General features: G+C 37.1%; 1 protein-coding gene across 3 annotated transcripts in view; it reads left to right on the top strand.

The window, feature by feature from the left end:
• Positions 1-24,746, top strand: part of LOC126473964 (SAGA-associated factor 29) — a 57,168-nt gene extending 32,422 nt beyond the window's left edge. For all 3 annotated transcript variants that reach the window (XM_050101337.1, XM_050101336.1, XM_050101335.1), the window contains exons 4-6: positions 4,390-4,671; positions 15,620-15,848; positions 24,550-24,746. In XM_050101337.1, coding sequence (XP_049957294.1) covers positions 4,390-4,671; positions 15,620-15,848; positions 24,550-24,740 — 702 coding nt within the window. In that variant the 3' untranslated portion in view covers positions 24,741-24,746. The remainder of the gene's footprint in view (positions 1-4,389; positions 4,672-15,619; positions 15,849-24,549) is intronic.
• The last annotated feature ends 259 nt before the right edge of the window (positions 24,747-25,005 follow it).

Genomic DNA, 25,005 nt, shown 5'->3' with positions numbered 1-25,005 from the left:
TAATTTGTTGTGTATGATTGTGTTGATAGTTTTTATTGTTGTTTCGACTTGTGGGTTATTTGGTGGTCTATGCAAGAATGGTCTAATGTCTGTATTTGTGTCTTTGTATTCTATATATGTTAGCTGAAATTTTTCTTCTATATCTAACATCTGTGTCACTTTGTGTTCTATTTGTGCTTGTTCTGGTGGCTGCCTTAAGATTTCGTTTTCCTCTGATTGTTTAATTGGTGCGTGTTGTTCTTTGTTTGTTTGCTCTGGGATGTTTGAGTCCATTACTGTATTTTCTTCTTCTCCTGATTGCACATTATTTTGTTCCAGTATTTGTTGTACTTGTTGTTTGATGTTATCTAATTCTGACTGGGGTATCCTGTTATTTTTTATTATTACACGGATCTGATCAGCTAGTCGTTGTTCTGTTAAAAATTTTAATTCTGGGTATCTGGTAATAAATGTTGTGTATACTTGTGATCTGTATCCAGTTGTGTTGGTTCCTAGGTTTGTTGCTTGGTAATAACAGAACATGAGGTGTCGATTAACTTCATCTGACCATCTCATCCTCTGTCTTTGTTTTCCTTCTAGGGTGGTTGCAGGAAGCATATCCTGCAAAACACCTCTATTTGGATTTAAATCATTTTCCAGTTGGCTAGCAGTGTCGTTACCATTGTGGGCAGGCATAGGGTTCAAGCGTCATCCCCGACCATGACGGCGCTTGTCCGAGGCTTCATTAGTTCTGTCCTGAACCAACTAATCACACTAAAAGGGGGGTTAGCCCTATTAGTGGTTTGTTCTTTTCGTCGCCTTTTACGACTGGCAGAACATACCGGAGGCCTATTCTTTTCCCGGGCCTCCACAGGGATATGGAAGAATGGAATATTGGATGTTTTTCCACGCAAAGAACACACATTTATATTTGTGACTTGTGTTCGCAGCAGTAGGAAAAACCCAGTAAGAATAGGCAACATCAGCATGGTACAGGTTTGTGATCATGACAGTGGTTTACCTTACCCATGGCTCAACTACAGGTTGCAGTGTTACAACTGTGAAAGGAAAACCAAAAACGATTTTTTTGTTCTGCTGCTGTTTGAATGGGCTATGCCAATGGATAAATTTGGGTTTTTATATTGCCACAGCTATTTAAACTTCTACAGAATTTCTGAGTAATGAAATTTGTGTTTCACGTGTGAATTTTGATTTCAAATATGATTGGTAAGCCTTCTGGTGACCTTGTTCCAGTATCTTGTGGGAGCAGGTGTAGTGGTCTGTGTTATGAATACCAAGCAACAGTAAACAAAAAATTCACTGGAAATATTCAAAAGAACTATCAGTGACACGGAATGACATGGCGTTGGAATTTTTCATCATGTAGGGACCAAACAAGAGTGTAACATTATGAAAGCAATGGACAGACTATTTAGTATATATTATTTGTATATATATCACAAGGTGAAAAATGTATGAAGGTGCAGAGTTGGACATTGCTAATATGTGCAGTTTAGTTTCTGTGTTAATTGCACAAATACACTGTCATTTGGCCATTGCACATACTCCTGTATGAAGAACATAGTAATAAGCATTGCTGGTGTAGAGAAAAAACTGAAAGAGTCGAAAACAAGTAAGTCACCGGGTCCTAATGGAATCTTAGTTCGGTTTTATGAACTATAACATTGGCTCCTTACTTAGCTCGAATTTATTGTCAATCTCTCACCCAGCACATAGTCCAAAGCAACTGGAAAAAAGCGCAGGTGACTCCTGTGTATAGGAAGGGTAAAGGAATGGACTCACAAAACTACAGACCAATATCCTTAACATAGGTTTAGTGCAGAATCCTTGAGAATATTCTCAGTTTCAATATAATAGAGTTCCTTGAACGGGAAAAGCTTCTATCCACAAATCAGCATGGTTTTATAAAGCATTGCTCTTGTGGAACTGAGGTTGCCGTTTTCTCACATTAGATCCTGTAAACCATTGATGAAGGGTGACAGGTGGAGTCCATATTCTCAGATTCCCATAAAACATTTGACGCAGTGCTACACTGCTGACTGTTAATGAAGGTACAAGCATACGGAATAGGTTCCCAGATAAGTGGTCGGCTGCTGTGTCCGAGCAGTTCTAGGTGCTTCAGTCCTAACCCGTACCGAGCGAGGTGGCGCAGTGGTTAAACACTGGACTCGCATTCGGGAGGACGATGGTTCAATCCCGCGTCCGGCCATCCTGATTTAGGTTTTCCGTGATTTCCCTAAATCGCTCCAGGCCAATGCCGGGATGGTTCCTTTCAAAGGGCACGGCCGACTTTCTTCCCCGTCCTTCCCTAATCCGATGGGGCCGATGACCTCGCTGTCTGGTCTCCTTCCCCAAAACAACCCCCCCCCCTCCCCCTCCTAACCCGTGCTGCTGTTATGGTCGCAGGTTCGAATCCTGCCTCAGGCACGGATGCATGTGATGTCGGTAGGTTAGTTAGGTTTAAGTAGTTCTAAGTGTAGGGGACTGATGATCTCAGATGTTAAGTCCATAGTGCTTAGAGCTATTTGAACTGGATATGTGAGTGGCTTGAAGACTTCTTAAGTAACAGAACCCACTATTTTGTCCTCAATGCCAAGTGTTCATCAGAGGTTAGGGCACCATTGGGAGGCCCCCAGGTAAGTGTGATAGGAGCGCTGTAGTTCTCTATGTACATAAACAGTGTGGTGGACAGGGTAAACAGCAGTCTGTGGCTGTTTGTTGATGATGTTGTGGTGAATGGAAAGGTATCGTCATTGAGTGGCTGTAGGAGGATACACTATGACTTAGATGAAATGTCTAGTTGATGTGATGAATGGCAGCTAGCTCTAAATGTGGAAAAATGTAAGTTAATGCAGATCAGTACAGAAAATAAACTTACAATGTTCAGATACAGTATTAGTGGTGTGCTGCATGAACAGTCACATTGATTAAATATTTAGGCGTAACGTTGCAAAGCAATATGAAATGGATTGATCATGTAAGAACTGTAGAAGGGAAAGCGAATGGTCAGCTGCCGTCTGTTGGTAGAATTTTAGGAAAGTGTAGTTCATCTGTAAATGAAACAGCATATAGGATAGTAGTATGCCCCACAATTGAGTACTGTTCAAGTTTTTGGGATCCGCACAAGGACGGATTAAAGAAGACATCAAAGCAATTCTTCAGAGGCAGGCTGCTAGATTCCTTACCAGTAGGTTCGAACAGCGTGCAGATATTGTGGAGATGTTTTGGGAAATTAAATGGGAATCACTGGAGGGAGGGCAATGTCTTTTTGAGGAGCACTATTGAGAAAATTTAGAGCTGGCATTTGAGGCTGACTGCCGAATGATTCTACTGTTGCCAACACACATTTTGTGTAAGGACCATGCAGGTAAGATTAGAGAGATTAGGTCTTGTACGGAGGCATTTAGACAGACATTTTTCCCTCACTCTTATTTCGAGTGGATCAAAAGGGAAAGGACTAGCCCTGGTACAGGATGCCCTCCACCGTGCACCAATTGGTGGCTTGCAGAGTATGTATATAGAAGTAGACGAAGACAAACAAATTGTTTACAAAAAATTGCATGAAGAAGGAAAGTAAATAAGATATAAAGCATTAACAATAACATTAACCAACATAGTGAGGTGTTTTAATTCAATCATAAACTATAAAATTAATTTTGAATCAAAAGCAGTGTTTTGCATCTTAGTGTAATTCATTACTAATCGTACTGAAAATGGGTAGTCTGCCTCCATTGCTGTCGAGCGTGAAATGCAAATCGTAAACATTTTTTGTGGAGAATCATTCAACAGCCATAAAGCATTGTATACTTTCCAAAGTGACGAGCAGTATCTGGCACTTTTTGCAACTGGTGAGTGATCACAGCACACCCACTGCAGGTACCAGCAAATGGGTTCTGGAGAGCTCTGGTGCAATGCCATTTTTAGGCAGATAGTCTGCCAAGAAATCTGTCATAAATATGTTATTGGATGGAACTGTTACTACCAATATTCCACAAAGTGAAATAAAATATAGGTGTGCTACCATTATACTTGTGACTGCAGCTTTCAGACAGAAGGTGCTATAAAAATTTTGGCTGCCAGGATTGAATTTGGATGACATGTAGTTTACCACCAGGCCACGGGTGTGGACATTGCAGAACAGCTCGAACAGAAAACGAGACTTCTTCCTGGAACTGTTGCAACCTAAAATGTTGGATTGGCAGCCATGTGTTAGGCTGGTTGCCTTTCATTTGGTTTTAAAATTCAGGCTTTTCTGCCGTTTGCTTATCCATTTTACGATAGCATCAGTGCTAATGCAGAGTGAATGTTTCTTTCTGAGACATTTTATGTTTGTTAGCAATGGTTTTGCTTCTAAATTTAAATTTGAATGTATATTTGTATATATTTCAGCAAAAATTGAAAGGCTTATACAAAGCGGCAGTATCTGATGCTGCTCAAGAAGAGGAACTTATAAGAAATGCCCTTAATAAAGTAAATGAAATTCGGGCAATTAGAAATGAAAGGAGAATTCAAGCAAGAAATGCTGGTAACAAGGAGACAATTCGTAGAGGGGCTCTCATGAAAATGTTGCAGAGTTCTGCTCAGACCTTACCACTTTGGGTGGGAAAATTAGGGGAAAAGCCACCACCACTGTGTGGAGCAGTTCCAGCTGAACCTACATATATTGCAAAGGTTAGTGACATGCTGAGAAATATACATTATAACAACAGTATTAAGTATTTATTTTTTTAGACTAATCGCTATATCATACTTATAAAGTTGACTAAATTGTACCTGTTTACCTTTTTTTAATTCACGTGAAAATGGAAATTCCTTGTTGGGATATACACAATGCAAGGAGTAAACTCACCACTCAACTGAAACATTGATTGGTCAGTAATTACATAAACAAGACTGAAAACATTAGTAAGCTTTTGGATAATGTCCTCCTCTGGAGCTAACTAGTGCAGAATACTCATACACCTGTATGGCTGCATTGTAGTCAGCAAGGAAAATGTAACCATGAAAGTGTGTGTGTAATCTGCACTTAGTTAGCCGTGAACAAATACAGTGTTCAAAAGCTTTACAATGTTTTCCGTCGTGTTTGTGTGGCTACTCTCCATACCCCCATCATCAGTATGTTACAAAATTAAAGAAACCAGTGTGCAGGGCATATCATTGCCCCATGTGTCAGTGCAATTTGTGTTTTCTTAGACCTAGGAGAAGTTTATTAACAAAATATCATAATTTATTCACTCTCCAATAATCTTTGTTTACTGATTTCTGTTTGGGAGGGAACTCTGATGAATTTACATCCTGCTCAGTGCATCAACATAATGAAAAATTTAGTTTGACATAAATTATGAACTTGCTTTCCCCTTACCCATTCCCATCCTTTAGACAAACAGTGAAATTTATATTACTTAGTGAATGTAGGAGTTGTCCAACATGCACACAGAAACAAAGCATTAACATTAAGTAATAAAAGGAGAAGTATAAAGATATTGATAGTAATGATTCCAGTTTACTTTTGTAAATTTCCCAGCATACGTGGCAAGTTTGAAAGAAATCAGCAATTTGATTTTTCAGTTCATTATATTATTAATATGGACTTCAGTGTGTGTACCCCTTATTGCAGACCATTCCAAGTCAGCTGCTTGGAGCACAGGTGCCCACGGGCATTCACAGATTCACCTGGTGAGCAGGCACTTACGGGGTAGGCTGCCTGCAAGCATTCATTTCACTGCACACATGCACCCGCCATGTTATGTGCCTGGAACTTAGTTGCATCTTGTGCTTTTTAATGGACATAGTGACGACAATGAGCTCTAGAGCAGCCCATTGCCATTTTCATGAAGTGGGGAAGAACAGAACACTTTTTGTTTGCAGAGAAAGAAGTGTTGCCTCAGTGCCTTGTGTGTCATAAAGTTTGAATACAATGAAAGAGAATATTGTACAACGTCACTACATGTGTCTTTACATGAAGCAGTATGGTGAGCTGGATAGTAATGCAAGAAAGCAAATCATTGTCACACTGAAGGACGAAGTTCAGCAACAGGTAAATCTGGTGCAAAATAAATAAGTATAACAAATGAATACATATTTCTTCTATGCACTCTGTGTGTGTGTGTGTGTGTGTGTGTGTGTGTGTGTGTTTTAGATTGCTGACACTGATGAAGATTCAACTGATGTGTGCAACTTCGTAGCTTGCTAGAAGTGCCACATCATAGCACCAACTGGAACACCATTCTCAATGGGTCCATTGGTGAAAGAAATCATGCCTGCTCTCTGAGTGCTTAGTGCCAGCAGACAATTCAAAATTTAAAGGAGTTTACCTCTCCAAACAAACAGTGTCTCATTGGATATGTGACATTGCCAACTGAAGCAGAAGTTCCAGATTTTTTATAGCTTTTTGGTTAGCCCTCGATGAAACCACAGATGTCACAGACATTGCTCAGCTCACATTATTTGTGAGGAATGTTAATTCGGAACTAAGATTTTCGAGGAGCTGCTAGAAGTGATGCCAATGGAGTACACAACTACAGGTCATGACATATTTGAGGTTCTATGTGAGTGTGTGGAAAACATATGCTTGCCATGGGACAGGTTCTGTTCCATGGCAACAGATGGTACTCCACAAATAGTTGGGAGCAAGCAAGGCTTTGTGACCCTTGTGAAGGGAAAAATCAAGATGGAATTTTGGAAAGAAATATGAAGCATACACTGTTTTGTGCAACAGGAAGCCCTTTGTGCTGAAAATGTAAAATGCGCCGAGCTCATGAAAATCATGGTGAGGTGTGTAAATTTTGTAAGGCACCCCAGTCTCAACACTGCCAGTTCAAAGGCATTGTGCACAGCCTGGAAACAGCCTGTGGTAAGTTCTCGATGTATTTTTTGCAGTTTGGGAACAAATTGCATAGTTTATGGTAATGTATGGAGAAAGGCCAATATTACTGAGTGACGAGATGTGGGTAGTGGACCCAGCCTTCCTAATGGATATTACAAGACATTTAAACAACTTAAATATGTCACTTGGAGGAGGATCTATTTATTGTTGATATGTGCAATAAAATTAATACATTCATGGACAAACTTCATGTATTTGAAAGGCAACTTGGTAGTGGAAACTTAACTTTTTTTGGGTGTTTTTTATCCCTTAAATTGCCTGAAGAAATAAGTTTTGTTGTTATCAACAAATTATTGAACAACTTCATCAAAGTTTTGAGGCAAGGTTTCAGGACATGTGATGCCTACGATGGTATCACGATCTTTATGCTGAGGATTTGCCCGAATTACACAGGAATGCAGCTGACGTCATATATACTTTTGGCTCAACATATGTTTGTGAACAACTATTTTCCATAATGAATAGATTAAAAACTGCAGAAAGGTCCCAGCTGCATGACCCAACACTTAAAAGAGTATTCTGTGTCTTGCGGCAGCTCGAGGGCTGACACCCAATATTTCATTAATCATGAATAAACAGAAATGTGTTTCTCAAACTAAGTAAAATGTTCATACATTTGGCTTATATTAATGCTTTTTGTTTATTTAATCAGTCACCCTGCATTGCCTTGTACATGGTTTCCTCACTAGCCAGTGTTTTGTGTACAGTGCTGCATGTAAGCTGCTTGCCCAGCCCTTTCTACCTCTGACATTGTGTACACATACACAAGCTGTTTACTCATTCTTGCCCGCAGGTGCCCGGCTGCACACAGCTGAACTCTCGAGCTGGAACAGCCTGGCTTTATTGTGTGCTTGCCACATGGGTTATTCCTTTAAAGTCTGTTCTTAGTTTCATATTTTTTCCATTTGAAAAAATATGTGCCTGGTACATGTCTTCTTTTTCCATTGAAAATATTGTGTGCATTCCTCCTCCTACCTTTCATCTTTGCTGCTCACTTTCTTTAGTGTACACTTATACATTCCTCCTCTGACTTGTTGGAAACACTCATGGTTGGTCTTTTGCCATTGCTCCTTTGGAATTCTAAAACTTTTGAGAGTCTTCACGTAAATTAACCTTGTCAATTTCATTCAGTTTCAGTTCTATTGTTTGATAATTCCTTATCTGTATCTTAACAAAAAAATCTCCCAATTTATATAAAAATGTCATCGGCGCTCCCATCTTTTATCCACAACCTCAAGTAGTATATTCATGCATTTATTTGAGCCTTCAAATGTTTTGTAAATGTCCTTAAACCATTTGTTCAAATCTTTATTTTTAAACTTCCAAATCCTGTTTCAATTCTTGTGGTGGGTTTCTGTATGAGCTCAACAAATAAATGTCACTGTCAGCATGTAATTTATGAAATCACCTACCCCATCAGTTCTGTTATGAGATTTTGATGGCATTGAACCACAGTGATATAATACTTTTTAAGAGAGTAAACCATCATTTGACTGTGTATTATTATAATTATCTTCTGTATTATCTAGATTTTGGCTTTAATGATGTAACAGCTTTTAGCATTGTTCTTGATAATGGCATAAAAGCTGAAATCTGAATAGTACAAAAGATAAATATAATAATACATGGTCAAATAGTGATTTACTCTTTTAAAAAGTTCGGTAATGTGTTGTAGCTAACACTGACTGCTATGTTGATTTCAACCTTGCATCCAATACCAATGCTGCTATCATCACAGTTAAGAACCCATCTACTTCAAAGCTATTGCTGGCTCCACTGGTCTCAGTCATTGCCTCTGTGAGATGTGAAGTCAATTACACCACACATTCACTTGCTGGAGATGCTGTTAGTAATCCCAATCTATATACGAAATGAAAGTTCGAGCATTCCTCATTCCGTCAAAAAATTAAATGGTTGCCAACTGCTGCCAGTTTGCACATGAGGAGTCCTTGCATAGGAATCTTAGGTGATGAATCAGTTGCTCTTCCCCATTGCAGCTGACCACTTTATTTTATTATTTATTTTATTTGAGGTACATATTCCATAGATCCAGTATGGAGTGATTATGCATGGATGTGGAATGAATTAAAGCAGATACAATATAGATATCATACAATACAATACATACTGGTATATTACACGTGGTTGACGAATGATTCAAAACTGGTACAATACAATAATATAATAGTGATAAAAAACAATACAGATACAATGACTAAGGAAGTAATCTGAATTACTACTCAAATTATATATCTCTGCTGAAGAATTCATCTAAAGAGTAGAAATAGAAACATTTTTCCAGTAGGAATTCCTTTAGCCTTTTTTTGAATAGTGTTTTATTTTCTTTTAGACACTTTATATTACTCGGGAGTAATATTACTCGGGAGTAAGATTTTTATACTTGTGTACTTCACCCCTTTTTGTACCAGATGCAGATTTTTCCGTTCACAGTGCATACTACCTTTCTGGCTTGTGTTATAATGATGGTAATGCCTCATTTGTTTCTTATTCAGAGGAAGTGAGAAGTGTGAAAGCCATGAGTGAGAGGAGGTATTGTGAGGTAGTGGTTAATATACCTAACTGTTTAAAAAGATTGCAACATGAGGTTCTTGGAGAAACACTACATATAATTCGGACTACTTTTTTCTGGCTTACAAAAAATTTTTTTGAAAGTGGTGAGTTGCCCCAAAAGATTATTCCATAGCACATCAATATATGGAAGTAGCCAAAATATGCAGACTTTGATATGTTGATGTCTCCAATTTTGGAGATTATTTGGATGACAAATGTTGCTGAGCTAAGCTTTTTTAGTGTTTGCTGTATGTGGAATTCCCAGTTGAGCCGGTTATCTATGTGAACGCTTAGGAACTTTATGCACTGAATGCTCTGTAACTGTTGGCTCTTGTGTGCAATGTTAATCTTTTCTGGGCATATGTAACTGGATTGGAACTGCATGTAATTTGTTTTACTGAGGTTTATTGCTAGAGAATTTGCTGTGAACCAGGTCAGAGCATTTTCAAGTGCTTGGTGGCGGTTTTCCTGGCTGTCACTATACTTGTGTTATCTGTAAACGTTGTGATATTGCTAGCACTGTTTGAGGACAGGGGTAGGTCATTAATATATATAATAAATAGGAGGGGACCAAGGACTGACCCTTGTGGAACACCATGATGTACTTTTCTCCAGTCAGACTCTACCTCTCCTACTTGTAGATTGTTAACACCTAATACTATTTTTTGTTTTCTGTCTTCTAGATATGATCTGAGCCAGTTACCCATTTGTACACGGATTCCATATTGGGCTGCTTTTCCTAAAAGTATTCTGTGATCGACACACTCGAAAGCCTTAGTCAGGTCACAGAATATGCCAGTGTGTAATTTTTTCTTGTCAAGGCATTCTAAAACATTATTTGTAAGTGCGTAAATTGCTTCGGTTGTAGGTATACCTGATCTGAAACCAAATTTTTGTTTATTAATTAGTGCAAATTTTTCAAGGTGATTGACAATCCTGACGTATATTAATTTTTTAAAGGCTTTAGAAAATGCTGTTACAAGAGAGATAGGACGATAGTTGGAAACATCTGTGGGATCACCTTTTTTGTAGAGGGGCTTCACAGTAACATACTTCATTCTGTGAACATACTTCATTCTGTCAGGGAAGATACCTTGATTCAGAGAGGCATTGAATATATGAGCTAGAACTTTAGAGAGTTGATTAAAGCTGGCTTTTAGCAGTTTACTGGAAATATTGTCTACACCCGATGAATTTTTACTTTTTAGAGATATTATGGTTTTTCTTACTTCTTGCACAGTTATGGTGGCCGTACCTATCATGTCTATAGAGTTAGGGAAAAGTTCTTTCAGAGTTTTTATTGCCTTTTCTGAAGAGCCTTTGCATGCTGTTTTCTCAGCAACAGTTAAAAAGTGCTCATTAAAGATTTTAACCACACTATCTTGATTTTGAACTAGCTTACCTTCATTGTTCGATACAGTTCCCCACAGTCGTTTAATGAACAAAGTAAGAGCATATGGACTATCAGACCAATTGTGTGATTGGATTGAAGAGTTCCTAGATAACAGAACACAGCATGTCATTCTCAATGGAGAGAAGTCTTCTGAAGTAAGAGTGATTTCAGGTGTGCCACAGGGGAGTGTCGTAGGACCGTTGCTACTCACAATATACATAAATGACCTTGTGGATGACATCGTAAGTTCACTGAGGCTTTTTGTGGATGATGCTGTGGTATATCGAGAGGTTGTAACAATGGAAAATTGTACTGAAATGCAGGAGGATCTGCAGCGAATTGACGCATGGTGCAGGGAGTGGCAATTGAATCTCAATGTAGACAAGTGTAATGTGCTGCGAATACATAGAAAGAAAGATTCCTTATCATTTAGCTACAATATAGCAGGTCAGCAACTGGAAGCAGTTAATTCCATAAATTATCTGGGAGTACACATTAGGAGTGATTTAAAATGGAATGATCCTATAAAGTTGATCGTCGGTAAAGCAGATGGCAGACTGAGATTCATTGGAAGAATCGTAAGGAAATGCAATCCGAAAACAAAGGAAGTAGGTTACAGTACACTTGTTCGCCCACTGCTTGAATACTGCTCAGCAGTGTGGGATCCATACCAGATAGGGTTGATAGAAGAGATAGAGAAGGTCCAACGGAGAGCAGCGCGCTTCGTTACAGGATTACTTAGTAATCGCGAAAGCGTTACGGAGATGATAGATAAACTCCAGTGGGAGACTCTGCAAGAGAGACGCTCAGTAGCTCGGTACGGGCTTTTGTTGAAGTTTTGAGAACATACCTTCACCGAGGAGTCAAGCAGTATATTGCTCCATCCTACGTATATCCCGCGAAGAGACCATGAGGATAAAATCAGAGAGATTAGAGCCCACACAGAGGCATACCGACAATCCTTCTTTCCACGAACAACACGAGACTGGAATAGAAGGGAGAACCGATAGAGGTACTCAAGGTACCCTCCGCCACACACCGTCAGGTGGCTTGTGGAGTATGGATGTAGATGTAAACGTAGATGTATATTGTTAAGAACAATATTTTGGGTCTTGTTGGGGTAATTTTCACCTGTCTCATTTCTTATCACTTCCCATATAGTTTTGATTTATTAGTGGAGTTATTAATTTTTGAGCACAGATACATACTTTTCGATTTCTGAATGACTTTGTTCAATATTTTACAGTATTTTTTTATAGTTATTTATAAGGTTAGGGTCATCTGATTTTTTAAGCAATGTACAACTCACCCTCTCTTTTGCATGAAATCCTAATTCCAGTGGTAATCCAAGGCTTGTTGGTGGATTTTTTAGTATGGGTTGTATATATTCTTTTTGGGAAGGTACTTTCAAATATTAGAGCCATTTCATTACTGAAAATGTTGTATTTGGAATTGGCATTTTCTACATTATATACTGGACCCCAGTCTATGTTTTGGAGACATGATTTAAAGATCTCAATAGTTTCATCAGTAGATTTCCTAGTAATTTTCCAGTTGGGACCACTATTAATCTCACAAATACTTTGAATTGTTAATGGTGATTCTTTGTCCATCGTGGTCAGAGAGACCGTTCAGGACTTGCCTGACAGCTATATCATCAATCTTGGTTATGTCAGTAAATACATTATCAATTAATGATTTTGTTTGTGAAGTTATTCTGGTGGGGAAATTTACAACAGAAGCAAGATTATATGAGGACATCAAGTTCTCAAGGTCTATCCTGTCTCTGGAGTTCATTAGGAAATTTGCATTTATGTCTCCAACAACTGTGACATCTCTACTGAGTTTAAATATGTATATTAAGAGCGCATCTAACCATTAAAAAAAAATGCTGAAGTTACCTGAAGGTGCCCTGTATAAAGCCACTACTGCTACATAAGAATTATTTAAAGCCAGCTTTATGGCACACACTTCAAACTGTTGATCTATACAAAAATTCTGCTCATTAATTACGCTACATGTGATGCTCTTTCTGGCATAGATTGCTACTCCCTATATAAAAATTCTGCACATTAATTACACTACATGTGATGCTGTTTCTGACATAGATTGCTACTCCACCTTTTTCTATGAATTTTCTACAGTAAGATGTTGCTAAGTGGTAATTATCTATAGCAAGTCTTTCAATATCTGACACAACGTGGTGTCACTAAAGCACAGACCATGGGCACAATCTATACCTTGTGGCTCCTGGATATTAATTAAGAGTTCATTAATTTTGTTGCTCAGGGTACGTATGTTTTGATGGTAAAGAGTCAGGTTTTGATTTCCAGAACCACTTACACATTTATTCCTAAAAAAAGAAATATCAGTTGACAGAGTGGGTTTGGTATTTTTCACTGTCCATTTATTCAAGTTGGTCTGTTTCCATGTACTAGGAGACTGGGAAGTATCAGCTTTACCTGGTGTTTTCAGCAGCCATTTGTCCAATGTTGTCTGTCTACGCCCATTCCTGCAATCTTCTCGTGTTATGGAGCATTCGTTCTTCTAATGTGTGTGCTTTGAGTATTCATTGTTGCCAGCATTTATGACGATTTCACAAATAATGGATGGTAAGTGACTTTTTCCACACCAATTGAGGTGAAGGCCGTGAGCAGTGTAAAGTTCTCTACTAAAATTTTGCACGTTAACCATTTGTACATTTGCATAAGAGTTGCAAATTTCTGCATGTTGATTGTTTGTATATGCTACTGCCTTGTTCACACACAAGAATTGAGGCAAGTCATACCTGTGTGGAATATCGAGAACAATGACGTTTGAGTCATTTAGGTGGTTTAGAGCAGATTTTAAGGCATTAACAGCATGCAAACCATCGTTGTGTGCAATGCCATTTGCACCACCACAGATTACAATTAAGTCTTCCTTCATTGTCTTTTGAGAAATATTGTTTACAGTTAAAAGCACTTAGTCAAAATGAGTGCCAGGTTTAATAAAATCTGAAACATTTACTTCACTGTTTACGCCTTTTTTTTTTTTTCGTGTGCAAGGCCTCTAAGATGACTATCACCCACTAAATATACATTTATTCTTCTTGCTGCATTTGTTGTTTTAGTTAAATTAACTGTCATCTTGAATGTTGAATTTACCTTGCTTCTGTTTACGAGTGACGGTTTTGGCTGGTGAGGTTCCATATTTTGCTTAATAACAGACTTTTCTTTCAGATGGAGCACTATTTGATCTTTTGTAGATAGGCCTACTGTTTTTTGGAGTATGGCAGGAGAATTTATTGCTAAAGACGACGAAATGTTCACGCTACAGTTAGCGTTACTGGTTCACCCTAAATGTGTTGGAACGCTTGAAATGGCGACGGAATCTTCGGTCACTGTGTACACTTTATTTCAGTCAAATTCACTTACGCCCTGCTCGGCGGTTTTTAGTTTTCTATGATCATTTTCAAGACATTTGAGTCTGTCAGTTAACACTTTGCTTTCTGCCAAGGATCTGCGCACAGTTTCTTGCAAAAAATTAATAGTTTCAACTAGTTTTGTTTTGTCAGGATGGACTTCACATGTTACACACTTACATTTTTAGCTGGATGATTTTTCACTGTGGATTTTTTGCGTGGCACTAGACTTGAAACTTTGTGAAGCCCTTTGTTGATCATCCTCTTGCAATTGATGCCGGATAACATTTGAAAATTCGAAATAACTAGAGGCACAAGTTCGCTAAACTTCTTTCTCTGCCATCTTTGCATGGGCCCAGTGCAGTCCCACTAACTGAAAGTGTAGACTGCATCATTGATATTCTCCAACCATTGCATAGAGAATGTATGTGTCATCTACATGAATCCAGATGTCTCAGTATTTATTGACGTTTTTTCAGACTTGGCAAAAGAAATGGAAGCTTTTCATTTCAGTAATTTTTATCCTGAGTAGGCATTTATACAAGTTAAATCCTCGCCATACCTCCATGTACAAGTTGTTACTAATATTGCTACAGTGTAGGTTATTGTCAACAATTTATTTTTTATTATGGTGGCTTGTGTTCAGGTCTGTCATCTCTGTGGGACTCACTGCTTTTTCATAAATAGTGTAACATTCAATGCATGAAATAAGTCACATTTATTAATATAATATCTTAAGTTATATACCTTTGAACATGTGTCACTAATTTCCTTTTTCGGAAGGAAACTGATGAATTTACATTGTTGATATTGTGGCTGAATAGGCACTTGCTGTAATATAAATTCAAAATATGTTATTCCTTTCCACTGTGTAGAAAGCTACAGATCAGACTGAGTCTAGTTACTTCTTTGCATTAATAAAAAAAATAAAAAATAAATAAATTTTCAACAGTATTGGAGAGGATGGCACAGAGGAAATGTAGAATTTCTATAGCCAGACGTCTCTGAAGATTTTTGTAGGTGGACCAAAATACAGTAAAAGTCAAATTAGGAGAAGAGGGAGAGATATGTAGTTGTGCAGTACTCCAAGGAAGTAAACTCTGATCATATATGTATTACCATTTCAGGAGGCAGTTATTTTATAATGCCATTTAAACTAAGATATGATTACTTATAATGTTAAATTAGGTTATGTTAGAAAATGAATATTTTCTGTTAATTTTTGCACCATTTGTTTGAAAACCTCTTACAAAGTAATATCTGTTTGTAATTCTAGCTGACGAAGAAGCTTTTCCAAAAGAAATTACACTCATACCCTATTTCATGAAATTACTTCAACAAAAAATGCATTGTTCACTATTTTCAGATGGGAGATATGGTGGCAGCTTTAGTTAAAGGTGCTGAGGAAGGGGACAATTGGATTCTGGCTGAGGTTGTGCAGTTCAACCAGGCAACAAATAAGTATGAGGTGGATGACATAGATGAAGAACAGAAGGACAGGCATATTCTTAGTAGGAGGCGTGTTGTTCCTCTTCCTTTGATGAGAGCTAATCCAGAGACAGACCCCCATGCTCTGTTTCCTAAGGGAGCCACAGGTATGTTTGGTAATCACACAGTGAAAACATTTACAATTCTCACTTGTTTGGAAAGTAACTTCAATTTAATATGAATGCAGTGTGTGTGTTTATAATATTACTAGTGTAAGTCATAAAATTGGGTTAAATGAAGTATATGTTATATACATAATTTGGGCAATGAAAAGTGCAGAATACCTGGTATCAACAGTGTGGCATGTGAATGTGGTGAAAATCGTGTAGGGCTGACAATTCACACCATAGCCGAGCTTTGCATCAAACGTAGCTGGCACATCATGTATGTAAATCTTGAAAAATTAGTGATAACTGTAGCCCTTACTCACAGAACACGAATATAGTAGAAGTGCAAAGACCACGTTATTATACGGAAACACAGAACGACACCAGCGCTACTTGTGGCCTGGCTGTGAACTTCAATACGAAAAAATATGGCGCGAAAATCTCTTATGTTTATTTCTAAGTACGGGAATTAGATGACAATATTTTTCATTTAATCTTTGAATGTGGGCATAGCTGCAGTTTACATTGTGAAAATTTTCGTAAATTACAACGTCACCTTTTGACTGTGAAATTTTTTTGTAAAACTCAATATTGCGATTTTGGCCGTGTGGCCGTTATCATGTGGAAATAAACGAGCTTTAGCACATATCAGACTAAAAAATCATCTGACATTGCATGCATAAATAAATGATTTTTACGTTTCCACATATCCTAAAGCACATTATGTCCACTCGCACGATCGAAAGTGGAATAGTAGGTTACACAAATAAATAACTACACAGCTAATGGATAACCAAGAGGTCATTTACAAAAAAATCTGTGCTACAAACCAAGGATGTACTGTAAAGTCTACAAAATCCAATTTATTATTTTTTCTGTTGATTGTTATTTATGGATATTCAGTCATCTGAAATTGAACTTCTGCACAGTTCAAATAAATTTATGAAACACACAAAATGCTACTTTACATCAACTGAAAAACAAATTGGGAGCAGAGCAGGTAGACACTCCATGAATGTAGCCAAAATGTTTTTGCCAATGAGACATACAAAGAAAATTAACTGCAACACACAACATTTTTTTCTGTTTTCCCCAACTTGGCTGTTATTTTGGCAACACCCATCATGTTTAAATAATGAAAGAAGACACTGGTACAACATTTATTTTTAACATTTTTATTTATTTCCTCTTTGAAAACACCGTTTGGTACACTACTGAAAATTAACACAAATTCCCCTTGACAGCATACTTTTAGAATCCAATCATCACATCTAGAAAGTGTTAAGTTATGTGCCTGCTGAATTACCAGATTTTGTCATAACAAGTCAAAGGCATGATTTTGATACAAGAACATTTGTATATGTATAGGGAGCTTACTCTCATTGTACACATAATAAACAAAATACAAAGTTTTTAACATGATTTGAACTTCTTTTTAAGTTGTTGCATACACAATTTCCTCTTGTTTGTAAATTTCTTTTCTTTCACATACTTGCATATTATAAATGGAATACTTGTCTTCAGAAGTCTCTCTTCAATGTCATGTTTATTACAAATTGTTGTATGAGACAGAACAAATGTTTTTTTTAAATTATCATGTAGTTTTGTTGTGTGACCATGACTATTTAGATACTCATACAGCTTGATCATGGAGTGCCCTTGGGAAAATCATGACTCTTTCACTTGCATATTTCAAATGAGAATGCTCCTCACTATTCTCTTTAAATGAGGTAAACAAATGATTTTCAGTCACAACAGAGGAGTAGAGACTGGTATTACATGTTTCACAATCATCTGGTACATCTATGGCTTTTAGTACATAGCCTGCTACATAGGCTAAGGATTGTTGATCTTCTACAGACTCGATGATACCATCTGAGTAAGAATAAATTTGCTCAGGTGTATCAGTGTCTTTCATCTCACATTCACTTAAATGTTCACTCCTACCACTAGCTGCCAAAAAGTGACACAAACTGCTCAAGGGAGTGTAATCATCATTTTCACAGTTACTTACACTCATGGCTTTGAAAGGCAAAGTCATATGATTGACAACACAAGTCTTCAGAGCTTGTACAAACTGAAAACAAGTTGGGTTTGTATTAGCAATACCATGTTGTCTTATACAACAAAAGAAATTTTCTAAAGCATCTTGATTGAACGCCTTTAAATTTAAGTACTTAAAGCCAACCACTTTCAAGGTCTTCCACAAGAAAATAATAGACTGTAATGTAATCTGCCAACCTTTTATGAAGCTAAACATATTAGTCTTGTTTCTTCCCGTTTTTAAAACTATTATTTGCCAGCTGCCTATTTCCCTCAATATGCTATACCACATTTCTAAATGTGGCGAATTTTCTGATAAAGCACACCTAAATTGTTTTCCATCCCTGGGATATTGCTCATTACTGTTGAGTGAATCAAAGAGATTATCTACCTTTTCCACAAACTCAGCTGTGTGTATAGCTTCAGATGGTAATGTGCGAGTAGAAACATATGTTTCAATTGCAGCTGCAACAGTATGGCTCATTTGTGCAGCAGCAACTTTTACCTTCATTTTGACATGGGAATCAGAAAAGTTAAAGTGTTGTGCTTTTAATTTGGGCAGAGTTTTGAACCGGTTTTTTTTTTTTTTTTTTTTTTTTTTTTTTTTTTTTTTTTTTTTAAATCCAAAAAGAACACTGTACTGATGTACTCAAACTTTGCTGCTTTGTGAGGTTCAAATTCAATTTTATTATTTATCAAAGCATTTCTAGTGTTTTTGAGCAGATGTGGTACATCATAAATGGTAACAATTGGTTGATTATTGACGACAAAATGAAATATACTGGGCTTCAACAAATTTGCTTCATACAGTTGCTTAAGGGCCTTTTGGTTTGTAGCATTCTGGTCACATACAGTACAAACCACTTTGAACCCAATATTCTGTAGTTCACTTATGATGTGAACAATGAGTGATTTCAAATGGGTGTAGGGGAAAGTGGTTGCAGTAAAGTAATATGATAGAACTTGTTTCCAAGTTCTGTGAATGCCTTTCAGCATAAAAACCAATGCTTGACTAACAGCTACAGGTGAACGTCCTAAATGACCCAAGTCCTGATACCCATAGATTAGCTGTTTGTGTGCATCATAGTACATACCATCATCCAGAGACATTTCATCAAAAAGTAGAGCACAATACTTGTCATTTTCATGCGTATTACTTACTTCCCTTGCTAAAAAGTTTAATAAAGCTGGATTAAGTCGTGTATCAAATGGTATGTGGGAAAGCACTCCCTTGAGCAGCCTGACAGATGGAAGGGAGAAGTATGTGGCCAAATATCTGTACAACCGGGGACTACACTTATAAATAGATAAAGCAAATGCCTTATCTTGTATAGACCACCGTACTGCTGTGGGCTGCATATTGGCATTTCTTAACTGACTATTAATAAAAGTTTTAGTCACATCATTCAACTCTTCTTCAATTAACTGAAATTTCCTGTCATCATACAACTCTTTTAGAATTTTCAATGTATTCCTCTCATTCTGTAGCTGTTTTTTCAATTTACACACTCTGGAAACTGTAATTCTATGCAATTTATACATTTTGTGTTTTCTTGGAGTTAAATCACGTTTAGAAACGCCAGATCCCATTACACGTGCACTACCGTATTTACTCGAATCTAAGCCGCACTTTTTTCCGGTTTATGTAATCCAAAAAGCCACCTGCGGCTTAGAATCGAGTGCAAAGCCAGCGGAAATTCTGAAAAAAGTTGGTGGGTGCCGCCACAACTTACTTCTGCCGTCGAATATATGTAGCGCTACACAGGCATGCTTTGTAGGCACAAAGATAAATACTGGGGCCAGAACCTCTGCGTCAGTAAATAAATTTAAAAAAAAAGGTGGAAGACGAACTATTTTCAATGTACTACGAAAATCCGACTGGCAAGACTGTTTGGGATGTTTGTCAATATGGCCAACTCTACGTTCTGAATTTTTTCCTATCTGTGAGAAGAGATGGTTGCTATAATAGGAACTTTTATAAATTGTGCATCACATGCAGTATTCTCGTCACCATAAGAATAATACGCATATAAACATTTTGCCATGTATTGTTTCATGTTTGCTGCTATCTCCTTTAAATTCGGCCTGCCTAATAAACTACGAAACTAGAGTGAGACAACAGCAAACGCGGAAGAATATAAATATCATGTCATGTTTATATTCGTATTATTCTTATACTTAATAGTGATACAGTCAGAAATGAAGCACGGCAATTGACTAGATTTTTAAATCTAAGATGACTCTAATTTCTATGTAGAATGTAATGGACTAAAGAGGCGCCTGCAAAGATTTTCAAATGGAGAAAAATTTTCGCTAAACTCTCGTTCAGAACATCTTCTATCATACGCAGTCTATTATTTGGTTCTTGTTGATCATTATCAAAGAAAGCAACAGTGTAAGTAACAACAAATAGCAGTTTCTTGCCATTGTTTCTCTAATGAGACGATCCCTCTTTTTTTTAAGAGGGGGGGGGGGGGAAGGGAAAAAAAAAGGGGGGGGGGCGGCGGGGTAGCGCGCACAAAAGCAAGCCATGCCGCGAGCGGCGACAGGCCGTAAACACGCACTATCAGAATGCGGCAAACAATGCATGACACAATACAGTAACGCGTTTTCAGCTTAGAGTGACGTAAACACCTTTAACAAAGAAATTTGCGCTTATCAGATCAAAGAAAAATAAGCTATCAATTCAAACAAGACGAAGCACGTGGAAAAGGAAGGGTACCCGTATAAATGCGGACGGAGCGCCTGACGCATAGCAATGGCTACCTGGTAAAGCTTAACTGCTGAGCTTACGACTCGAACCAAACTATTGTCGCTGTATCGTCATTCATTCGACCTAAATTGTGTCTCATATTACAATGGACCAACTTTGTTTCGATTTGCAGATGCAGCCTATAATTTTTCTCTCCCCTTGAATTTCGAGTCTCAAATTTCAGGTGCGGCTTAGATTCGGGAAAATGTTTTTTCCTTGATTTCGAGTCTCATTTTTCAGATGCGGCTTAGATTCGAGTGTGGCTTAGATTCGAGTAAATACGGTACTTTCAAAATCATAAACAGGTGAGGATAAAAAGCTGTACTCACCATCATCTGTGCTCTTTAAAGGGGGACTGCTTCGTTGTATTACTGTAGATTTTGCATTGTGACCTGTCTCTTGCACACTTATATTTGCACCCGATGTGGTGAAACCGCCACCACCACCACCACCACCACCACCAGTGTAACACAGATGGGTGGGGGGAGGATGATACAACACCAATTCCATGTGCTTTGGTATAACACCAGGATTTAGCCTGTGTCTAGTAAAGTTCACAAAATCTGCTTCATAGAAATGATCCTCACACACATAATAATAACTACAGTTGACACCTTCATCTATATTACAGATCAATTTCCACTTCTTTAAAGTCTCACTTTTTGATGCAGCTGGAAATTTATAGAAATGTTTATTCTTGTGTTTGGAATTTATTTTTACATAATAACTACTCCTGCATCCAGGAAACTTGCACGAGTATTTCAATTTCAATCTTAAACTAGATTTTTCTCTTCCTGTATGATCCATCCTCATGTGTCTGAAATGTTATTCAAACCAAAAATTAGGAACGAGAAAAAAGATTAGGTATGGTTTACATTGATTAATGTTAAAGAAAACTCAATGTGAAATTAATTTCACTATCAAAAATCCTATTAGCTTATGTCTAAATGCAGCTATCCTGTACTGAAGTATTGACAACTGCTATCATGGCTTGTAATCTGATGTGTTATTGCTACAAAATAGTGAAAAAACAAAACAAATTCTCATTTCTACTACGGATATGCACATCACTCTATATATAACTGCGTGAGCGTAGTTGCACTATATTCTATATTCAACACTACTTCGTTAAACAGTGCTAAACAGTGCTATCAGGCGGTAGAAACACTGCTTATTGTACCATTTCAGTATATTTCAGCATCTAGATACCATGGTAGATACCAAATTCAACTGTACATTATCAGTAACAGTTACAGCTGTAAATCTGTATTACATTGTGTTGAGCATTAAAGTGCGAGAAGATTTCTACTGCATTGGATATTGCCACAATAATACGTGTAAATGTTCAACTGTTTGAAGGACCTGCTTTGTGTGACTTCAAAACAAATGTCTTATTATATGAGAACACAACCTTTGTCGATACAACAGCAACAAATACTTTTTACCTGGATAGAGTGTTATGTACTGTACAGAATATTTACTGTCGAAAACGGGAAATAGAACACACTCAAGGCATTACGAATCAATTGTAACACGTCCAATATTTGGTATGTAGTAAACGGCACAATAAATGATACTTATTATGTCACTAAGAGTACTTCGTGGCAAAAAGGAAGATGAATCAAAGCCAGAATTATATTCCATTACAGGATTCGGAAAGTTGAATACAAACTATATCAAAAGCTGCTAGCATGGGATTCTCTATGAAATACAAGGAAATATTAACAGAAATAAGAAATATACTTACCCTTTAAGTAAACTGAGCAACGGAAATTGTATTTCTTTGCAGGAACAAATATACAAGAGTCCACAGAACGTAATGTGATGATACAACCTCGTGTTTTATATGAAACAAAAGTAAAAAAGTAAATACTGAATCATCACACCATCAAATATTACGAATGCATCCAAAAATTAAGCAGAATAATAGCAACATACTTACACTGCAATATAAATGAAAAATCACGATCATGTTGCTACGATACCAAAACAATTATGGAAGACTACGTCATCCAATAGAACACGAGACTATAAATTGCTAAACTTGCAGCGCTCCAAGTGATTTAATGATGAATGTCCATGCAACTGAGCTGTTTAACCTACAGAATTCTGATTGTTGCTTGCACCTTCAGTTTGGAATGAACATCCAGTTGACATGCCATTGAGCCTAGCCCACTCCTGTCTGATGTGTCAACAGTTACTCTGCATGCTACACATTGGCCATGGTCAGGACATACAGCATGCTTTCGCGGAGAGCTAGTGTAACTTACTTTTTGATTCGCACTTGTAACTCACCACATGCAAAATAAAGATAAAATCAACAAACGAAATCTGTACATTTATACTTGACATGTTATTCTATGTTACTATTATCGTACTGTATTATTAACTTTCAGTTGCAAGTATCATTTGTCGGTAAGAAGATATAGGGATACTAATCATTCTTCAGGAGTAGTATGTATCACCACAGGGTTCTTCTAACCAGCTCCACATTTCCTGAAATGTAAGATTAAGAACTTGCTTTCCAACTTATCCATTCAGCCCACTAATTTCCTTACTCAGTTCGTGTTATTCCCCCCCACATTTTCATCCTTACCCATTCCTTCCGCCATTGTGTTTGTTGGACTTATTTATTCTTCTGCACCATTTTTTCCGTATTTTTTATCTGTTTATCACATTTCATTTATATTACTATTTTAACTAGCTGGTTTCTCTTCTTCTCCCATCCATCTTCACCTCTCACTCCTTTGTATCCAAGTCTGGCAGAGTGCTTATGGATGCAACTTTTTGACCACACACTTATGCTTTTTTCTTTTGGTTAGATACACTTCCTTCATTAGTAGTAATGTTTGTTTATTTTTATGTATTTCTACCTACTGTACTGGGAGTTGCGCCTTTTGAATGTCAGTGCTGGCAGTCCATTTACCTCTTAGTGAATTTAATGAATTGAATATTATATCATCTCACATTAGCATTTTATTTAAATGTTTAATCTGCTAATGTGATGGGGAGTGATAAGATGCTTGTAATGATTTAAATAAGTTAAGCCTGTCTCACAAAGGGATGTTACAGAGTGGTAATCTGCGATTTTCAGCATATTTGTAGGATTTGAAGATTGGTGCCCAGTCATCAGTTTCCTAAAACAGTGTGTTGCAGGTCACAAAAAAATCGAAAAAATTCATTTAAAGACTAGAATATTTTTGAATTCTGTTAGGAATAAAACATTTGATGCTAATTGGCAAATTCAGTGATTGCTCAGTGCTTAGCATAATCGGTTTGAAATCATTAAGTCACTGGAGCAGATGTTGCTAGCAGCATACTTTTTTAAAATTCCATGTATTTGGTAACAAATGTAAATGTTAATTAATGAATAGAAAACTATAATTTTTAATAAAAATAACATATTTTTCAGAATAAAATTAAAATGCAAAACACCAAATAGAGAACCAAATGCTTTTTCGTTTAACAAAGAGACATTTAACATTTCTGTATGAAATTTGTACTGGCCCATTTCTGTTAAAAATTATGATTCAGTATTTGTTAGTTAACATTTCCATTTGTTAATAAATATGGAATTTAAAAAAAAAGAAAAATATATATGCTTCTAACAGGATTCAATCAGCAACTTTGCAATTATAATCCAATTACACTACTCCTCAAACTACTGGTGAAAATGTTTTGTATTTTAATAGGACTCAAAAATTTTCAAATCATCAAAGGTGAGTTTTAAAATTTTTTTGAGGATTTTGTCACACTGCTGTAGGAAACTGATGTTCAGACACTGACCCCCAAATCCTATAGGTATGAAGAGAATTGAAGAGGACAGAGCAGTCTGTAAGGTCCCCTCATCAGTATAAATCTGAAATTAAGTTATATGCAAAGTATTAATAGATCTGTATTTTCCAGTAATGGCATTATATCCCCAGACAACTTGCTTCTACAAAGCAGTTGTGAATCAGCTGCCAACTACTTCCACTGAAGAATATGAAGTTCTGTTTGAGGACTCATCATATGCAGAAGGCTATTCACCACCTCTCACTGTGGCACAACGTTATGTTATATCCATAAAGGATAAGAAAAATAAAATTCAAACTTGACACACATCGTTTATCATATTATTTATTCTTAATTCCTTGTCAGATTGAGAATATCTATGCTTGTGTATTTTTGAAATGAGATCACAGTATGACTGAATATCAAGCATATGGTACTATCTGACTGTATCACAAGTGAAAAGAAGAGATGAGGGAGATATAAAACAGGAAGTAAAGTGGCATGTCAAAGTTTCAGGTTGGTTTAAGCCAGACACATTTGTAAAATAAATGCTAATGATCAGTAATGTCAATTCAGTGGTGATTATGT

Source organism: Schistocerca serialis, chromosome 4, assembly GCF_023864345.2.
Source record: "Schistocerca serialis cubense isolate TAMUIC-IGC-003099 chromosome 4, iqSchSeri2.2, whole genome shotgun sequence".
Classification (NCBI taxonomy): domain Eukaryota; kingdom Metazoa; phylum Arthropoda; class Insecta; order Orthoptera; family Acrididae; genus Schistocerca; species Schistocerca serialis.
The sequence above is the reverse complement of the archived record's forward strand: the minus strand, read 5'-3'. Positions and strand labels throughout refer to the sequence as shown.